This window comes from Coregonus lavaretus, assembly GCF_964263955.1.
Source record: "Coregonus lavaretus genome assembly, chromosome: 21".
NCBI classification, from domain to species: Eukaryota; Metazoa; Chordata; class Actinopteri; order Salmoniformes; family Salmonidae; genus Coregonus; species Coregonus lavaretus.
Genome location: NC_140008.1, coordinates 28,688,822 through 28,706,724, shown reverse-complemented (window position 1 = coordinate 28,706,724; position 17,903 = coordinate 28,688,822). Strand labels below are relative to the sequence as shown.

General features: G+C 46.4%; 2 protein-coding genes across 2 annotated transcripts; one reads left to right on the top strand and one right to left on the bottom strand.

Moving 5' to 3' along the window:
• Window positions 1-269: 269 nt before the first annotated feature.
• Window positions 270-4,795, bottom strand: LOC311148540 (mitochondria-eating protein-like; the record flags this gene model as incomplete). Its single annotated transcript, XM_084185523.1, has 12 exons — window positions 270-326; window positions 707-766; window positions 884-1,007; window positions 1,245-1,420; window positions 1,544-1,702; window positions 1,947-2,178; window positions 2,613-2,747; window positions 2,875-2,970; window positions 3,126-3,244; window positions 3,560-3,675; window positions 3,762-3,867; window positions 4,709-4,795. 12 exons carry the CDS (start codon window positions 4,793-4,795, stop codon window positions 270-272), a joined length of 1,467 nt encoding a protein of 488 aa, XP_084041649.1.
• Window positions 4,796-6,590: 1,795 nt separating this feature from the next.
• Window positions 6,591-9,757, top strand: LOC311148522 (beta-sarcoglycan-like). Its single transcript, XM_084185503.1, has 6 exons — window positions 6,591-6,625; window positions 7,777-7,986; window positions 8,187-8,372; window positions 8,596-8,787; window positions 8,950-9,081; window positions 9,285-9,757. Exons 1-6 carry the CDS (start codon window positions 6,611-6,613, stop codon window positions 9,489-9,491), a joined length of 942 nt encoding a protein of 313 aa, XP_084041629.1. The 5' UTR covers window positions 6,591-6,610; the 3' UTR covers window positions 9,492-9,757.
• Window positions 9,758-17,903: the final 8,146 nt, after the last annotated feature.

The window sequence follows — 17,903 nt, the reverse complement described above, 5'->3', positions numbered from 1 at the left end:
CGTGACACCCTGAATGGATTGTTCTGAAAGGATCGGCTGCCAGAGTCTCTGGATACTGTAATGGTAACATGGAACTTCTCTCCAGTATACTGTCAAATCTGGACCAATGTCCATGATGACAGGGAGTCTAAATACTTATCATCAAGTCATCACAACTGACAAATAATGACAAGCTCCAGTCCATTTAAGCTCAAAATCTGACTTTGATGCAAACATGAAATAGATGTGTAGAATGTTGTTTCCTTTAAAAATCAGTGGTCAGTTAGGGTTTACAGGCGACTGGTGGAGAGACGTCCGGGAGAGGGGCTTCTGCTGCGACTAAACCCCTGAGAAAGAGCGAGAAAGCGAGAAAGTCTGTTACACAGAGCATTTCTTGCACCTTTGGATTTGAGGTTGCGTTCCTCTCTCCCACTAATACTACATCTAGGAGCAGCTGGTGTTTTTTCTACTTACCCTAAAGCGTCAGGGTATGCATGTATGTATTTTGGTGACAAGAGAAAAGTTTTAACACTAAATCACACATGCACAGCTTTCATATAGTGTTCTTTCCCAACTGCAACTTCCCTGAATATTTTCTTGCATCATAAAAACCCTGGGCTGACCCAAAGAATGACAGTAAATCATATCTAAACATCTTTCCAAAGAGTTTCTTGATTTTTGTGACTTGATTTTAAAGTATTAGGTCTCAGTCATCGTAGTAACTTACGAGAGTGCGTGTGGGGCTGCCAGAGCGAACAGGACTGCAGCTCCTGCTTCTGCTCCTCCACTGGAAGACAGCAGAGAAACACCACATGAATCATTCTATATTTTGTATTGTGATCATGCAGTAATTGCTAAAGCAAAGCCTATGATTCTACAGTAGGGAATGAAGGTGCATCAGTACCAGAGCTCCTCTCCTGGTGACTGCCTCTCCCTTCACTATGACACCGTCCCCGTCCACCAGCGCTGGCCACACATGGTACACCACCAGAGGAGCAGTAAACTCAGAGTCATAGCTACGACGATACCTGGCAGAGAGAGAGAGAGAGAGAGAGAGAGAGAGAGAGAGAGAGAGAGAGAGAGCGAGAGAGAGAGAGAGAGAGAGAGACAGAGAGACAGAGACAGAGACAGAGACAGAGACAGAGACAGAGACAGAGACAGAGATGTAAATATGTGACCAGGGTGACATCAAGTGGTAGGGTTAGGAATTGTACATCTAACATCTTGTTACTGTAACTTCATGAAGTCAATGGATGCAGACTAACTTGTTGTCGCTGTAGAGTTCTCCACTGCTGGTGAAAGCCAGGTCCAGAGGAGGGTCCAGTGTCTGCATGGCGAAGGCCACTCTGCATGTCTCCCGGATAAAGCTGCTGATCAGGACAAAGTCCACCTCCGGAGGGAAGGAAACCCGTGGGTTTACATTCATGGCGTTGATCACGTCCTGGGAGAGGGAAAAACATCACAATACACTCAGACACACACCTCTTATTAACAAACACTCAATGAACTACAGTGCATGAGACTTTTGAAATTGGAATGTAAGAGAGAAAAGTGTAGCCCATACATTAACGCTGGCCTGCACGTCGTAGAGGTCCAGGTTCCTGACAATGTAGTCCACCACCGAGTCCTCCAGGGTCTCTGGCCCCAGGTGGGAGGAGGACAGGGTCTTCCTCACACGCAGCTTGAATTGACGGTAGGCCAGCTTGGCTGCCTGGAAGGCCTCCTGATAAACACACACCACACACACACACACACAGACAAAGGGATTAGAGATACTGTATGGAATAGGAGCTTTACAGAGAAACCAGAACCTCAGGTCTGACATATCAAATTGGATGAAAACAAGGTCAGATGGTTACATGTGCTAGGATGATCATCTCCAATACATTGTGAATCACAGCTGGTCATCACAGGTTGTACTGTATGTAGTGTTATTCCATAATGTACAGGGTTTCCAGATGTCATACCACAGTGGCAATGAAGATGATTCTCTGGACCATCTCCAGGTCGTCTATGTAGCGTCGGAGCAGACTCTGGGCCTCAAGGCGCTCCACAGCGTACAGGTCACTGAAGCGGGACACCAGCCTGGCGTGGCGTGACGAATTGGTGAGCTGGGCCCGGGTGGGAGACTCACTCTTCAGAGGGCTGGAGGGGCGGCTCTGTCTGGGCAGGGGGCTGGGGGAACAACTCCTCACCAACCTGAAAGAGATAGAAGGAAGAGGGGAGGGGAGGGGATGTTTGAGGGGGGGATATGTAATTTGCTTTAAGTAAATTTTTTACAGCTAATTTCCTGCATTTCTGCACATGTTGCCATTACTTATGCCATGTTAATATGATATCTGAGTGAGTGACTAACAAAATCAATGTGGGCCCGCTGGAGGTCTCCTGGGCACGTCGGTAAGTCGGCCATTATTACTACATGTTTAGATAGCTGGCTAGACTAACTACACTAATTTACCAATCAAAAAAAATGACTGACCTTGTGTATTCTACTATTCTAACTCTCAACAGTAAGTGACTGAGTTCCTAAAACAAATGTTTATTTGAAAAAATGACCGAGGTCTGGCCCTTGGTGTCCTCATATGTAGCTACGGCCCTGTGTGTGTGCATGTGTGTGTGTGTGTCCTGCTCACCTCTCCTGCAGCATGCTCTTCTCTGCTGTGAGGAAAGACACCTCATCCCTCAGCAGACGCACCTGCCTCTCATAATCATCCAGCACATCCAGCTTCCTCTTATAGGTCTCCACCTGGTCACTGGCAGCATGCAACCTGACACACACAGATACACACGATAATAACATAATAACCTCAGAACATACACATCAATAAGCCAAAGAGGACAAATAATACTCACATGAAAATTGTACAAAACTGTACTAAAGTATTTATCACTCACTCTGCTTTCAGCTGTAGTATCTCATCCTCTGTGGCCAGCAGAGTTGTGGTTGACATATTTTTTGTGTCGTCCAGTTGCAGATGAGCATCCGCCAGTCTGTAAACGCATTCAACATACCAGTAGGTGAATAAAACAGAGACCAGAAAATGTGTCATACTAACGTCACCTGGTGCAGACTGATTTGGTTGGATAGAAATGGGTAGGTCTATTGTATAGATTAATAATGTATTGTATGTTTAGTGCATACTTACTCCTGTTTGACAGAGTCCAGCTGCAGGCGAGTGGAGCACAGCTGAGTCTCCATTTTCTGCATGTCGTTCTCATGGGAGGCAGACAGCTCCCTGATCTTCCTCTCCTTCTCCACAGATTCCTGCATTTTATATTTTAGTCATTTAGCAGACGCTCTTATCCAGAGCGACTTACAGGAGCAATTAGGGTTAAGTGCCTTGCTCAAGGGCACGTCGACAGATTTTTCACCTAGTCAGCTCGGGGATTAGAACCAGTGACCTTTCGGTTACTGGCACAATGCTCTTAACCACTAAGCTACCTTGCATGACAACACTCCGCATTTAACCTTGATTATCACTGTCTTATTTACACTATGTAACAGGACAGCATAGAATCGAATAGAATAACTTAATGAACGTAGCTAGAACCATAATTAACAAAACACCGATTATTTCACCTGGATGAGGTTGAGGCTGGTGTCGTTGGTGACAGAGGAGGTTGCCATGGAGAAACAGGTCCCCAACCAAGGCAGCAGGCGTGATTTGAGCACATCCACTCCTGCATAGTGACCACCTGACTCAAAAGAAAAGGAGACATTATCAGACAATTGTTTGGGTAAGGCAAAAGAGAGGAGTGTTGTGAGAAGCTTGGACACATACCCTCTCTAGCAGTGAGGTTGAGGATGGTGAAGAGTTGTCCCTGTATCTTGGAGGTGAGCTCCACCAACTCACAGCACCTGTTCAGATTCTGATCACAGGAGATTACCTAATAAGAAGGTGACAGACACTGTCTGAGAATTATGAACCATCACAAAAGGGACATACAATTTAAAGATATAATGTATGTAATCTCAATTTTGGGGTCAATTTAGGACTTTTAAAAAACACACATTCACATGGCTGATTGATTAGTGAATATATTTATTGATCATATTGAATTGAGGGATATACTGTATGTGCATATAAAATAAATTATATGTGACTTCCAGCCAAATGCGCTGGTTGGTCTCTGGAGTATCTATGTCTGATAATGCATGGGTTCAATCAGGACATGCATTTCAGGTTCCCACCAAAATGCTCGCGGGGGCGTGCTCGAGCCACTAGCTTTCAGTCAGGAATGGTTTCACGGTCGCCATGACGACTAGCGTCTATAGCAACCAAACTTCGCCAGAAAATCTATTTAATAAAAACAAGTGAATTCCTTTACCCGCTACATTGTTTCAAAAACGTTCCAATCCATTGTGAATGTTATACATTGTAAAAAACATACCAAATAATGATTCCAAAAATATTTTACTATCTGGTCAAGTGTGGCATAATCAAGTAGGCTAATCAAGTTATTTTAGATGGGTGGACAGAAATTCTATAGGGGAATCAAGTTCTCAAGGGAAGAACACATTTGCTGAAACAACCAGTGATTCATTAAATAGGCTATTGATTTCCACACCAATATCACATTTCATATAGCCTAGACTAATTTAGACAATAGCCTAAACTGTTACATGGAACGAATGATTGCAAAACTCATGTGTATCCTACCTATATAGTTGGTTAGGCTACTTTTCGGCCAACAGATTTAGGGCAGAAATAAATTATTGATGACTTACATGGTAGTCCTTGTACCAGGACTCAAGTTTGTCCTGCAGAACGCTGAAGGAAGATGTGTTCACCAGCCTCCTTAGAGAGTCGGCCATGTCTACTCCCTCCCTAATCCTGAAAGGCTCAAAACACTCTTGGGCAACCGTGGGACTTAATCTGGGGCGAGAGCGCCCGTGACAAGGCGCACGCTCCGTTTTTATACTCGCCTTAGAAAATCTTGCCCTTGACGTTTTGTCCACCTTCGTTACAACGGGTGCCAAGCACCATCTCAGTTGTAGCAACGCTTTTTACTCATATACAGATTGAGAATGTTTGCTAAAGCCACTTGCATTGTTTTCAGTAGTAGTCTGGTTATTCCTGTATGACGCAGGTGCACAGGCGTAGTAGACTGTCTGTGATGTAAACGAGACCACTGTAATGTCATACTGTTACACACACGTGGGTGTTGGGTCCCAGGCACGGGAAAGATTTGTTTTCAAACACAGTGGATATTTCCCCATTTTTGTTTTAGAGTAGGCCTGCTGTACTATGGTAATTTTGTAACCCAATCAAAACAAATGTTATTTAGTTGTTGCTGAATGTGTTCTATGCATGTGACATCATCGTAGTGTGTGTGGTCAGGTTTCATAGATGGGGTGACCTGTTGAAACTTGCGCTAGAATGATAAGGCTATAATTCTGTCAATTATAATTAATTATAAACAATCTAGCTTGTTGTATTAAAATTAATTGTTATTGGTAGAGTTTGAAAATATAATAACCATTCATGTAAACAGTTATTATATTTTATGAAAATCTGATTTATAGTACTTCCCCTGAATGGTGTTTGAATTGTGGGACAGGGACCTTTTCAGCTATAGAAATGCACAAAAATAATCTTTAATTAATTTAAATGTATTTCTTGCAAAATATATTCTAAAATACATTGAAATATGTTGTTTTAGTCATTCATAACATCTCTCAATCGATGTTATACACTGTATAGCAAATAAACAGCATATGATGACGGTAGAAGGAATTAGAGGGGAAATAACAAACAAAGGTAGGAAAGGAAAGAAAGGAAGCACAATGACATATAAGGAAAATAGTATAGAAAAGAGGCTACATGAATTATGAAAGGGGAATTTGGGGGATAGTAAAGGTGTTCAGGATAAAGTAAAAACGGCGCAGACTCCTTTAGTTATATTTTTACCAAGAGCTTGGAATGTCCCCAAACATTTTCCCAGGGCATGGGGAGGGTTTAGTAAAAGTTTATTGTCACAAAATTGTGAAAACAGAGTGTGTTATCTACAAGCTTCTACGAAGTCTACAAAGTATTATTGATTGAAGTGGGACACGAATGTATTTCTAATGAGAAACCAGTGTCCCAGTTAATTTACTAGTGTCCCACTAACACCGAAAGCCACGCTTTAGCAAAAGTGTCGGTCTGGTGTTGTTTTAGGGGTTGTGGCATCCACTGAATATACATTATCATAAAATGTTAGAAAAAAACTTTATTAATTGAAATAAACATCACTTGAGAAGGGATAAAGTGATGTTGATTGTCTGTTTACTCTTTCCTATTCAGAAGCCCTGCCTGGAAGAAAATATGAATGGACAGGCTTTATATGGACTTTCCTATTTTGGAATTCTGCTGCGGGCCTTTCCCATTGGCTGGTTTAGCCAGGAAGGAACCATCTGTGAAAAATATATACTATGGCCTACAGTGATGCAGCTATGAAAAATGTGGTAAAAAGGCTTCCAATTCAGCCTTATTTTATGTTTTTGCTAATTTCCTAATAAAAGCCTCGTCACAAATATTAAAACTGGCCAGATGTATCTCATGTTATTTACTCAATTGAATGAAGTGGTCTCCTCCACTGTTTCCCCACTCCAGTGCTGTCAAACGCATTCGAAGAGGGGAGGGTCAACATGGCGTCTGAGCAGGTCTGTTTCCATTAAGACGTTATTGTTTTTCTACATTTCACATTACCGTTTTTCTTTCCAAACGTCAGTAGTTTAGATTTAGGCATCTATATGCACTACGAACTCATTTGAAAGGAATTACTCTATTCGGTCGGCGTTGTAAAGCGTGTGCGGAGTATCCAACGCGATCACGCTTCCAAGCCCTGTAGGCTACACTGTTTTTATGATAGACATCGCTCGAAATAACGGCTTGATCGCCGCAGGTTTTCCACGGCATTGGACAGTTTGAACTGGTTGTATTACCCCAAAGCATTAAGTTATCTTTTCATCAGAATTGAATATGGACATAGACTATTCACATTTGTTACAGGGAATATACGTGTACTTTATTTTTAGTCATTACCTACAGACAGAGAGACTCGGGTGTTTAATTGCGCGCATTCCTCAGAAGCAACCTGTCTATCCAGCGACGCCTGCATAAAATTTAATGAAATGAAATAGAATGTGGTGGTTACAATGTTACAATATGTGTTTCTGTTTCTCTGTACTCAGAGATACAGTATATTTGTTACATTGTAACTACATATGGTAGTTAAATAGACTGTCAATTGGGTTGTTACAATGTATCAACTACTAGATCAACTAGACTGTAGAGTGAAACAAAATAACATTTAAGTCATTTAGCAGACTCTCTTATCCAGAGCGACTTACAGTTAGTGAGTGCATACATAATTGTTTAATTTTTCATACTGGCCCACCGTGGGAATCGAACCCACAACCCTGGCGTTGCAAACGCCATGCTCTACCAACTGAGCTACATCCCTGCCAGCCATTCCCTCCCTTACCCTGGGCCAATTGTGCACCGCCCCATGGGTCTCCCGGTCGCGGCCGGCTACGACAGAGTCTGGATTCAAACCAGGATCTCTAGTGGCACAGCTAGCACTGCGATGCAGTGCCTTAGACCACTGCGCCACTCGGGAAATAACGTGGTAGTTACAGTGTATAGAACTCGCAATGTTTCAAATCACACAGGGAGGTGTACAGTGAAGTCCATGTGTTGATTGATGGGGACCACCCATAAAGTGTTGTTTGTAGATGTCACAGCAGTATAACATGTCAAAGTTGGGTAAGCCTACTGAGCCTTGACATTGCTGCTGTTCTGTGTGTTGAAGGAGAGTTCTAATGGGCCTGTGAAGAGGTCCATGAGGGAGAAGGCCATCGAACGGCGGGCCACCAACAAGGAGCACAACAGCAACTTCAAGGCAGGCTATGTGCCCATTGAGGAGGAGCGCCTGCACAAGACAGGCCTGAGAGGACGCAAGGGCAACATGGCTGTCTGCATCATAGTCCTGCTCTTCTTGCTGGCTCTCATCAACATCATTGTGAGTGCCCAATGACACAAAACGTGTCCTCTGTATAATGTAATCATCCTTGTTTATCTGAATTCACTTTTTAACTCAGGCTAGTAGCATGCATGATATCATCAGAATGTTAGTTATGGATATGTTATAACTAGTTCTGATTATGACAAATCAAATCAAATCACTATATCTGAATCGCTGACATTTGTCCCATCTTTCAGATCACTCTAGTGATATGGACAGTGATCCGCATCGGGCCCAGTGGTTGTGACAGTATGGAGTTCCATGAGAGTGGGCTGCTGCGCTTCAAGCAGAAGGCAGACATGGGTGTGGTCCACCCACTACACAAGAGCACTGTGGGGGGCAGGAAGGACCAGGACCTGGTTATCACCGGCAACAACAACCCGGTGAGCTCAGGCAAAACACACTCACTTAGGAAAAAACACTCACTTAGGCAAAAAACACTCACTTAGGCAAAACACACTCACTTAGGCAACACACAGTCACACAGAATAGATTCAGAACACACAAATACATTGTTATAACCAGTCTATACATACACACTTCCCCAATAACCAGATATGAATACATTAAATCAGACTGTATATGGTTTTTGTATGTGTGTTCCAGGTGGTGTTCCAGCAGGGCTCCACTAAGCTCAGTGTTGAGAAAGAGAAGACGTCCATCACCAGTGACATGGGCATATCCTTCACTGACCCCCGCACTCAGAACACATTCTTCAGCACAGACTTTGAAAACCACGAGTTCCACCTGCCCAAAGGAGTCAAAGTACTCAGTGTGAAGAAAGCCTCCACAGAAAGGGTATGTTTCAGGGCTACAGAAGCCATCTAATAAAACATGTAGCACCACAAATAGTGTTACTGTAGATCAAATACATTCTAGTATCCATTCCTGTCATTGATTAATATTTTTTTTAAATCCCAGAATAAGTGGTAGATCTCTGAAGACTCTCTCTGCTTTCAGATCACCAGCAACGCTTCCTCTGATTTGTCCATCAAAGGGGACAGCAAGGCCATCATCCGCGGCAATGAGGGGGTCTTCATCATGGGCAAGACCGTGGAGTTCAGGATGGGAGGGGACATCGAGCTCAGAGCTGTGAGTGTCACCCCTTACCCAATTTGTAATATATGTTTATCAGGCCCTCTCCACGGCCCCCCCAGACGTTTCACATTTTTGTTTTAGCCCTAAACTGGCACACCTGATTCAATTAGTCAAAGGCTTGATGATTGGGAAACCCTGGTCTATGGTGTATTGCATTCCATAAAAAGTTATGGTTAACAAGGTCTTTCCCTTTGCAGGAGAACAGTATTGTTCTGAATGGGTCGGTGATGGTGAGCGTCACTCGCATGCCTAACTCCTCAGTGGGAGCCAACGTGTATTTCGACGAAGGTCTGTTGAGGTACAAGCTGTGTATGTGTGCAGACGGCACTCTGTTCCGTGTCCAGGTGAAGTATCAGAACATGGGCTGCCAGACCTCAGACAACCCTTGTGGAACGGCCCACTAAAGGGACTGGAACACAAACTGAGGTTACACCATCCATCCTGTCCTACAATCAATAGATGGTCAAGTATGGCCAACCAGTGTTGAAATACCCTAGAACTACAGTTGAAGTCGGAAGTTTACATACACCTTAGCCAAATACATTTAAACTCTGACATTTAATCCTAGTAAAAATTCAGTCTTAGGTCAGTTAGGATCACCACTTTATTTTAAGAATGTGAAATGTCAGAATAATAGTAGAGAGAATGATTTATTTCAGCTTTTATTTCTTTCATCACATTCCCAGTGGGTCAGAAGTTTACATACACTCAATTAGTATTTGGTAGCATTGCCTTTAAATTGTTTAACTTGGGTCAAAAGTTTCGGGTAGCCTTCCACAAGCTTCCCACAATAAGTTGGGTGAATTTTGGCCCATTCCTCTTGACAGAGCTGGTGTAACTGAGTCAGGTTTGTAGGCCTCCTTGCTCGCACACGCTTTTTCAGTTCTGCCCACACATTTTCTATAGAATTGAGGTCAGGGCTTTGTGATTGCCACTCCAATATCTTGACTTTGTTGTCCTTAAGCCATTTTGCCACAACTTTGGAAGTATGCTTGGGGTCATTGTCCATTTGGATGACCCATTTGCGACCAAGCTTTAACTTCCTGACTGATGTCTTGAGATGTTGTTTCAATATATCCACATAATTTTCCTTCCTCATGATGCCATCTATTTTGTGAAGTGCACCAGTCCCTCCTGCAGCAAAGCACCCCCACAGCATGATGCTGCCACCCCCGTGCTTCACAGTTGGGATGGTGTTCTTCGGCTTGCAAGCATCCCCCTTTTTCCTCCAAACATAATGATGGTCATTATGGCCAAACAGTTCTATTTTTGTTTAATCAGACCAGAGGACATTTCTCGAAAAAGTACGATCTTTGTCCCCATGTGCAGTTGCAAACCAAAGTCTGGCTTTTTTATGGCGGTTTTGGAGCAGTGGCTTCTTCCTTGCTGAGCGGCCTTTCAGGTTATGTCGATATAGGACTCGTTTTACTGTGGATATAGATACTTTTGTACCTGTTTCCTCCAGTATCTTCACAAGGTCCTTTGCTGTTGTTCTGGGATTGATTTGCACTTTTCGCACCAAAGTACGTTCATCTCTAGGAGACAGAATGCATCTCCTTCCTGAGTGGTATGACGGCTGCGTGGTCCCATGGTGTTTATACTTGCATACTATTGTTTGTACAGATTAACGTGGTACCTTCAGGCGTTTGGAAATTGCTCCCAAGGATGAACCAGACTTGTGGAGGTCTACCATTTTTTTTCTGAGGTCTTGGCTGATTTCTTTTGATTTTCCCATGATGTCAAGCAAAGAGGCACTGAGTTTGAAGGTAGGCCTTGAAATACATCCACAGGTACATCTCCAATTGACTCAAATTATGTCAATTAGCCTATCAGAAGCTTCTAAAGCCATGACATCCCTTTCTGGAATTTTCCAAGCTGTTTAAAGGCACAGTCAACTTAGTGTATGTAAACTTCTGACCCACTGGAATTGTAATACAGTGAATGATAAGTGAAATAATCTGTCTGTAAACAATTGTTGGAAAAATTACTTGTGTCATGCACAAAGTAGATGTCCTAACCGACTTGCCAAAACTATAGTTTGTTAACAAGAAATTTGTGGAGTGGTTGAAAAACGAGTTTTAATGACTCCAACCTAAGTGTATGTAAACTTCCGACTTCAACTGTATGTGCAGTGCATACTGCATACACATTGAAAATGTAACACCCAAAAACACTCTATTTTTTATGGTGGCCTTTTTGTTTGTCTGCATATCCACTTGGCCAAAGATATCTAGATAAGTGCTACATACAGTATTATCATTTTGTTTTGTTTAGACTTAGAGCAGCTCACTATATGAAGTAACAACAGACACAGCACTCTACCAAGCCGTCCAGTATTGTTACCAGTTCTGGGTATTTCTATTGATAATGATTTTCTTATGGATATTTCCACTGGCAGCTGTGTGTGACTCGAGTGCAAGTCACCCTGTATTAGGCATCAGCCACTGATCACTTAGCCACTATATTTATGTATTGGTTATGGTTAGTTAAGGAGTTTGGAGTTAGTTGGATATGTGCAAGGGTTAACACTTCATTGAAAAGATAGGAAACTGTCAGAATGGTGTAGGTGGATGATAGGAATCAGGCGCAGGAAACCAGGAGGACGTCAACAGATCTTTACTGAGTCCAAAACACAAGGATACGTCGCCAACCCAACCGGGTGGCGCGAACAATACGCACGAAAATCACAGTGCGAGAAAACCAGGAAAAGCGCACACAGTGCGAGCTCTCGTAAAATACACACAACGAGAGAACAACCTCGAAAAGGCAGGCTGACAAAAACAATCACGCATAACACCTGACCCAAACAAACAAACTAAATAAGGGGAACAATCAAGACACTAATAAGGGACAGGTGTTATGAACAGACAAAACCAAAAGAACAAGAAACATAGAACGGTGGCAGCTAGTACTCCGGAGACGACGACCGCCGAAGTCCGCCCGAACAAGGAAGAGGAGCAGCCTCGGCCGAAACCGTGACAGTACCCCCCCCTTGACGCGCGGCTCCAGCCGTGCGCCGACCCGGAGCTCGAGGACGACCCGGACGACGCGGAGCAGGGCGCGCAGGATGACCCCGATGGAAATCGGTCAGTAGGGACTGGTCTAACACGTCCCTCCTTGGCACCCAGCACCGCTCCTCCGGACCGTACCCCTCCCACTCCACGAGATATTGAAGACCCCCCATCCGGCGTCTAGAATCCAGGATGGACCTCACGGTGTACGCCGGAGCCCCCTCGATGTCCAACGGGGGCGGAGGAGTCTCCTCAATCTCAAAGTCCTGGAGTGGACCAGCTACCACCGGCCTGAGGAGAGACACATGGAACGAGGGGTTAATATTTTTGTAGTCAACAGGTAGTTCTAACCTATAACTCACCTCGTTCAATCTCCTCAGGACTTTAAACGGCCCCACAAACCGCCGACCCAGCTTCCGGCAGGGCAGGCGGAGGGGCAGGTTTCTGGTTGAGAGCCAGACTCGATCTCCAGGTGCGTACACTGGCCCCTCACTGCGGTGTAGGTCGGCGCTCGTCTTCTGTCGACGTATGGCACGCTGCAGATGGACGTGTGCAGCGTCCCACGTCTCCTCCGAGCGCCTTACCCACTCATCCACAGCGGGGGCCTCGATCTGGCTCTCATGCCATGGTGCCAGCACCGGCTGGTACCCCAACACACACTGAAACGGGGTTAGTTGGGTGGAGGAGTGGCGAAGAGAGTTCTGTGCCATCTCGGCCCAGGGCACATATCTCGCCCACTCCTCCGGCCGGCCCTGACAGTATGACCTCAGAAACCTACCCACATCCTGGTTGACACGTTCAACCTGCCCATTACTCTCCGGGTGGTAACCCGAGGTAAGGCTTACCGACACCCCCAACCGTTCCATAAATGCCCTCCACACTCTCGAGGTGAACTGGGGGCCTCGGTCAGACACTATATCCTCGGGTACCCCGTAATGCCGGAAGACATGGGTGAACAGAGCCTCAGCGGTCTGTAGAGCAGTGGGTAGACCCGGCATGGGAAGGAGACGACAGGCCTTCGAGAACCTATCCACAACGACCAGGATGGTAGTATTCCCCTGTGAGGGGGGAAGGTCGGTAACAAAATCCACCGAGAGGTGGGACCAGGGTCGTTGCGGAATAGGCAGGGGTTGTAACTTACCCCTGGGCAAATGTCTGGGCGCCTTACACTGGGCACACACCGAACAGGAGGAGACATAAATCCTCACATCCCTAGCTAACGTTGGCCACCAGTACTTCGTGCTAAGGCAGTGCACTGTCCGGCCGATACCCGGATGGCCAGAGGAGGGGGACGTATGAGCCCAACAAATGAGGCGATCGCGTATCTCGAGCGGAACGTACGTTCGACCCACAGGACACTGAGGAGGACTCGGGTCGGTGCGTAACGCCCGCTCGATCTCACCATCAACCTCCCACACTACCGGAGCAACCAGACAAGACTCCGGTAGTATGGGCGTGGACTCAACTGACCTCTCCTCTGCGTCATACCGCCGGGACAGAGCATCTGCCTTCCCGTTCTGGGACCCCGGGATGTATGTGATCTTAAACACAAACCGGGCCAGGAACATAGTCCAACGAGCCTGGCGAGGATTCAGTCTCCTAGCTGCCCGGATGTACTCCAGGTTACGATGGTCAGTTTGAATGAGGAAAGGGTGTTGAGCCCCCTCGAGCCAATGCCGCCACACCTTTAGGGCCTGTACTACGGCTAACAGCTCCCTGTCTCCTACGTCATAATTCCGCTCCGCCGGACTGAGCTTCTTAGAGTAGAACGCACAGGGACGGAGTTTAGGTGGAGTACCAGAACGCTGGGAAAGAACGGCCCCTATCCCGGCCTCTGACGCGTCCACCTCTACTTGGAACGGTAAAGAGGGATCCGGATGCGCCAACACCGGCGCCGAGGTAAACAGGTCCTTCAGTCTCCCAAATGCCCTGTCCGCCTCAGCTGACCACCGCAAGCGCACCGGACCCCCCTTTAACAGAGACGTTATGGGAGCTGCCACCTGTCCAAAACCCCGGATAAACCTCCGGTAGTAATTCGCAAAACCCAAGAACCGTTGCACCTCCTTCACAGTAGTTGGGGTCTGCCAATTACGCACAGCTGACACCCGGTCTACCTCCATCTTCACCCCTGACGCCGATAACTGGTAACCCAGAAAGGAGACCGACTTCTGAAAAAACAGACATTTCTCTGCCTTGACATATAGGTCATGCTCCAACAGCCTCCGCAATACTCGGCGCACCAGGGCTACATGCTCAGCACGGGTAGGACTATACACCAGAATGTCGTCGATGTACACAACCACTCCCTGTCCCTGCATGTCCCGGAAAATCTCATCAACGAAGGATTGGAAGACTGAGGGAGCATTCATCAACCCATATGGCATGACTAGATACTCGTAGTGCCCGGAAGTCGTGCTAAACGCTGTCTTCCATTCATCGCCCTTTCGGATGCGCACCAAGTTATATGCGCTCCTAAGATCCAATTTTGTAAAGAACTGCGCACCGTGCAGTGACTCCGTCATAGTCGCAATCAGAGGAAGTGGATAGCTGTACTTCACTGTGATCTGATTGAGACCGCGGTAATCAATACACGGCCGCAGACCTCCATCCTTCTTCTTCACAAAAAAGAAACTTGAGGAAACGGGTGAAACGGAGGGCCGTATGTATCCCTGTCTAAGAGACTCAGAGATGTATGTCTCCATAGATTTCTTCTCCTCTTGAGACAAGGGATACACATGGCTCCGCGGGAGAGCTGCGCCTGACTGGAGATCTATCGCACAATCCCCCCGTCTATGAGGCGGCAGCTGCGCAGCCCTAGTCTTACTGAACGCCAATGCCAAATCCTCATACTCGGGGGGAATCTGCAGTGCTGGCATTAGATTCGGACTCTCCACCGAGGTCGCCCCTATGGAAACACCCAGACACCGCCCCTCACATTGAGCAGACCACCCTTTAAGAGCTTTCTCTCGCCACCCAATAATAGGGTCATGAGTCATCAACCAGGGAAGACCCAGCACCACCGGATACGCAGGAGAGTCAATCAGATAAAGCTGAATTCTCTCCTCATGACCCTCCTGCGCCATCATCTGAAGTGGTGCTGTGACCTCCCTAATCAACCCAGACCCTAACGGACGGCTATCTAGGGCATGGACGGGGAAAGGCTTATCCACTGGAAGAAGGGGAATCCCTAACTCTAAACAGAACTGGCGATCTATAAAATTCCCAGCTGCGCCTGAATCTACCAGCGCCTTATGCTGGGAACGAGGTGCAACCTGTGGGAAACAAACAGGCAAGGTTAGGTGCACGACAGAAAGCTCTGGGTAAGCAGGGCGCCTACTCACCTGGGGGGACCCCCCAATGCTAGACCTGCCATCTCCTCCCCTGGAGGACCCGCCCCAGCACCTAGCCGCAGTGTGCCCTCCACGACCACAGTTGGTGCAAGGGCCGGGTCCCCGTGGGCTCCTCCTCCTCCTTTCCCTAGCGCCAGCACCCCCGAGCTCCATAGGACTCGGCTCGGAGGAGCTGGAGAGTGGAATGGGCGAACCCCCCCCTCCGGGACGCCCACGGGTGGCGAGCAGGGTATCCAGCCGGATGGCCATGTCGACCAGTTGGTCGAAAGTTAACGACGTGTCCCTGCACGCCAACTCTCGCTGGACGTCCTCTCGGAGGCTGCAGCGGAAATGGTCAATATGGGCCCGCTCATTCCACCCTGCATCAGCCGCTAGGGTCCGGAACTCTAAGGCAAAGTCCTGTGCGCTCCTCATCCCCTGTCGGAGGTAGAACAGACGTTCCCCCGCCGCCTTCCCTTCTGGTGGATGGTCGAATACAGCACGGAAGCGGCGGGAGAACTCCGCATAGTTCGTGGTTGCGGCGTCCATTCTCCTCCACTCGGCGTTGGCCCACTCCAACGCCTTGCCGGTGAGACAGGAGATGAGGGCTGAGACGCTCTCGTGTCCCGAGGGCGCCGGGTGTACGGTGGCGAGGTAGAGCTCCACCTGCAGCAGGAACCCTTGACACCCGGCGGTGGAGCCGTCGTACGCCCTCGGGAGCGAGAGCCGAATCCCACTGGGTTCCGGAGATGTACCCGGAGGGCTGACCGCTGGAGCTGGGTCGGTGGTTGGAGGTGTGGGCACCCCGCTGGTCTCCCATCGGTGTAGGGTGGTCATCACCCTATCCAGGGCGTGACACACCTGGTTCATACGGTCCTCCTGACCACGAAGCCGTTCGTCCAGATCGGCGGTCGGCGCGGTCGCTCCTGCTGATTCCATGATGATGCGTGATTCTGTCAGAATGGTGTAGGTGGATGATAGGAATCAGGCGCAGGAAACCAGGAGGACGTCAACAGATCTTTACTGAGTCCAAAACACAAGGATACGTCGCCAACCCAACCGGGTGGCGCGAACAATACGCACGAAAATCACAGTGCGAGAAAACCAGGAAAAGCGCACACAGTGCGAGCTCTCGTAAAATACACACAACGAGAGAACAACCTCGAAAAGGCAGGCTGACAAAAACAATCACGCATAACACCTGACCCAAACAAACAAACTAAATAAGGGGAACAATCAAGACACTAATAAGGGACAGGTGTTATGAACAGACAAAACCAAAAGAACAAGAAACATAGAACGGTGGCAGCTAGTACTCCGGAGACGACGACCGCCGAAGTCCGCCCGAACAAGGAAGAGGAGCAGCCTCGGCCGAAACCGTGACAGAAACATAATTTTAGCTGTCCAGTATTACTGATTGCATGAGATAATCTGTGCTTTATGAGATGACTCTCAGTGCTCTCTACATTGCTATGTACATCTGCCTTCTCATCCTGTGCCAAACATTGTCTCTGTGTCTTCAGAAGGGAAGAGATTGGAGTGTCTTTAGTTACAATGCCAAATGGAATTCATTTTCATCTGTCTATAATATAATACTGCCTAATGCTCAGAAACAGGAAATTGATCAGATATACTACAGATGAATGCAGTCAGCTGTTTTTTAAAATTGAAATGGTTGTATTCATGAGGCTTTTGTGTTTGTTTCAATTATACATTTTGATAACGTTCTTTTGAAACAAATATCATTGAGTGACATTTTGTGCAATATAACATGAGTGGCTGTGCTACAAGTGTGATGTGTATTTACTTTGTGCTAACTGCAGTGTATATTAAATTGTTGCTACAGTAACATGTGCTTGGAGAAATGTGGTCATCATCTCAAGCAGCAATATGGACTCCATGCCTGTTTTAATTGATGTAGGAATTCATTGTTTTCCAATGGAACCTTGAGGATGAGCTTTTGGAAAATTATTTAACTTTCATTTTTGTTTTAATAAAGGTTTGTGCTGTGTTTGAAAGGCCCTGTGGTCTGAATTGCTTCTTGTCTTTTGTCAATTTGCAGTTTTATTTTCATGTTTCAAACTGCCCTTTTTGTGCCCTATCCCACAATGCCCACTTGGAGGTGTTATGCCACAATGCATTTAGTGTGTACTACATTCTATGTCTACTACATTTCACACTGTAAAGGGGCTAAATAACCAAGATCACTTTTTTTTTTTAGCTTAATTCAGTTCCGATCCAGTGATTTATCAATAAATAATAAATCCAAGCTGGGCTTAGTTGTCCTTGTCATGAGGATTCCTGGCAGCACAGTTACCTATGAAGGAGGGGAAAATAACATCCTGGTAAGACATTAACCACGCCATGTGAATGATTGAGGGAATCTGCTAAATGTTTATGTCATTTTTGGGTATGTGCATGTCTGACTCAACATGGCAATACACACTGCAGACTTTGATCTGAAACTACAGGAGAC

Bases quoted from the DNA above. Each gene is read 5' to 3' on its own strand.
- LOC311148522 (XM_084185503.1), top strand. The intron at 8,373-8,595 runs GTGAGCTCAGGC...TGTGTGTTCCAG, and splicing joins TCACCGGCAACAACAACCCG to GTGGTGTTCCAGCAGGGCTC. The intron at 8,788-8,949 runs GTATGTTTCAGG...CTCTGCTTTCAG, and splicing joins AGAAAGCCTCCACAGAAAGG to ATCACCAGCAACGCTTCCTC.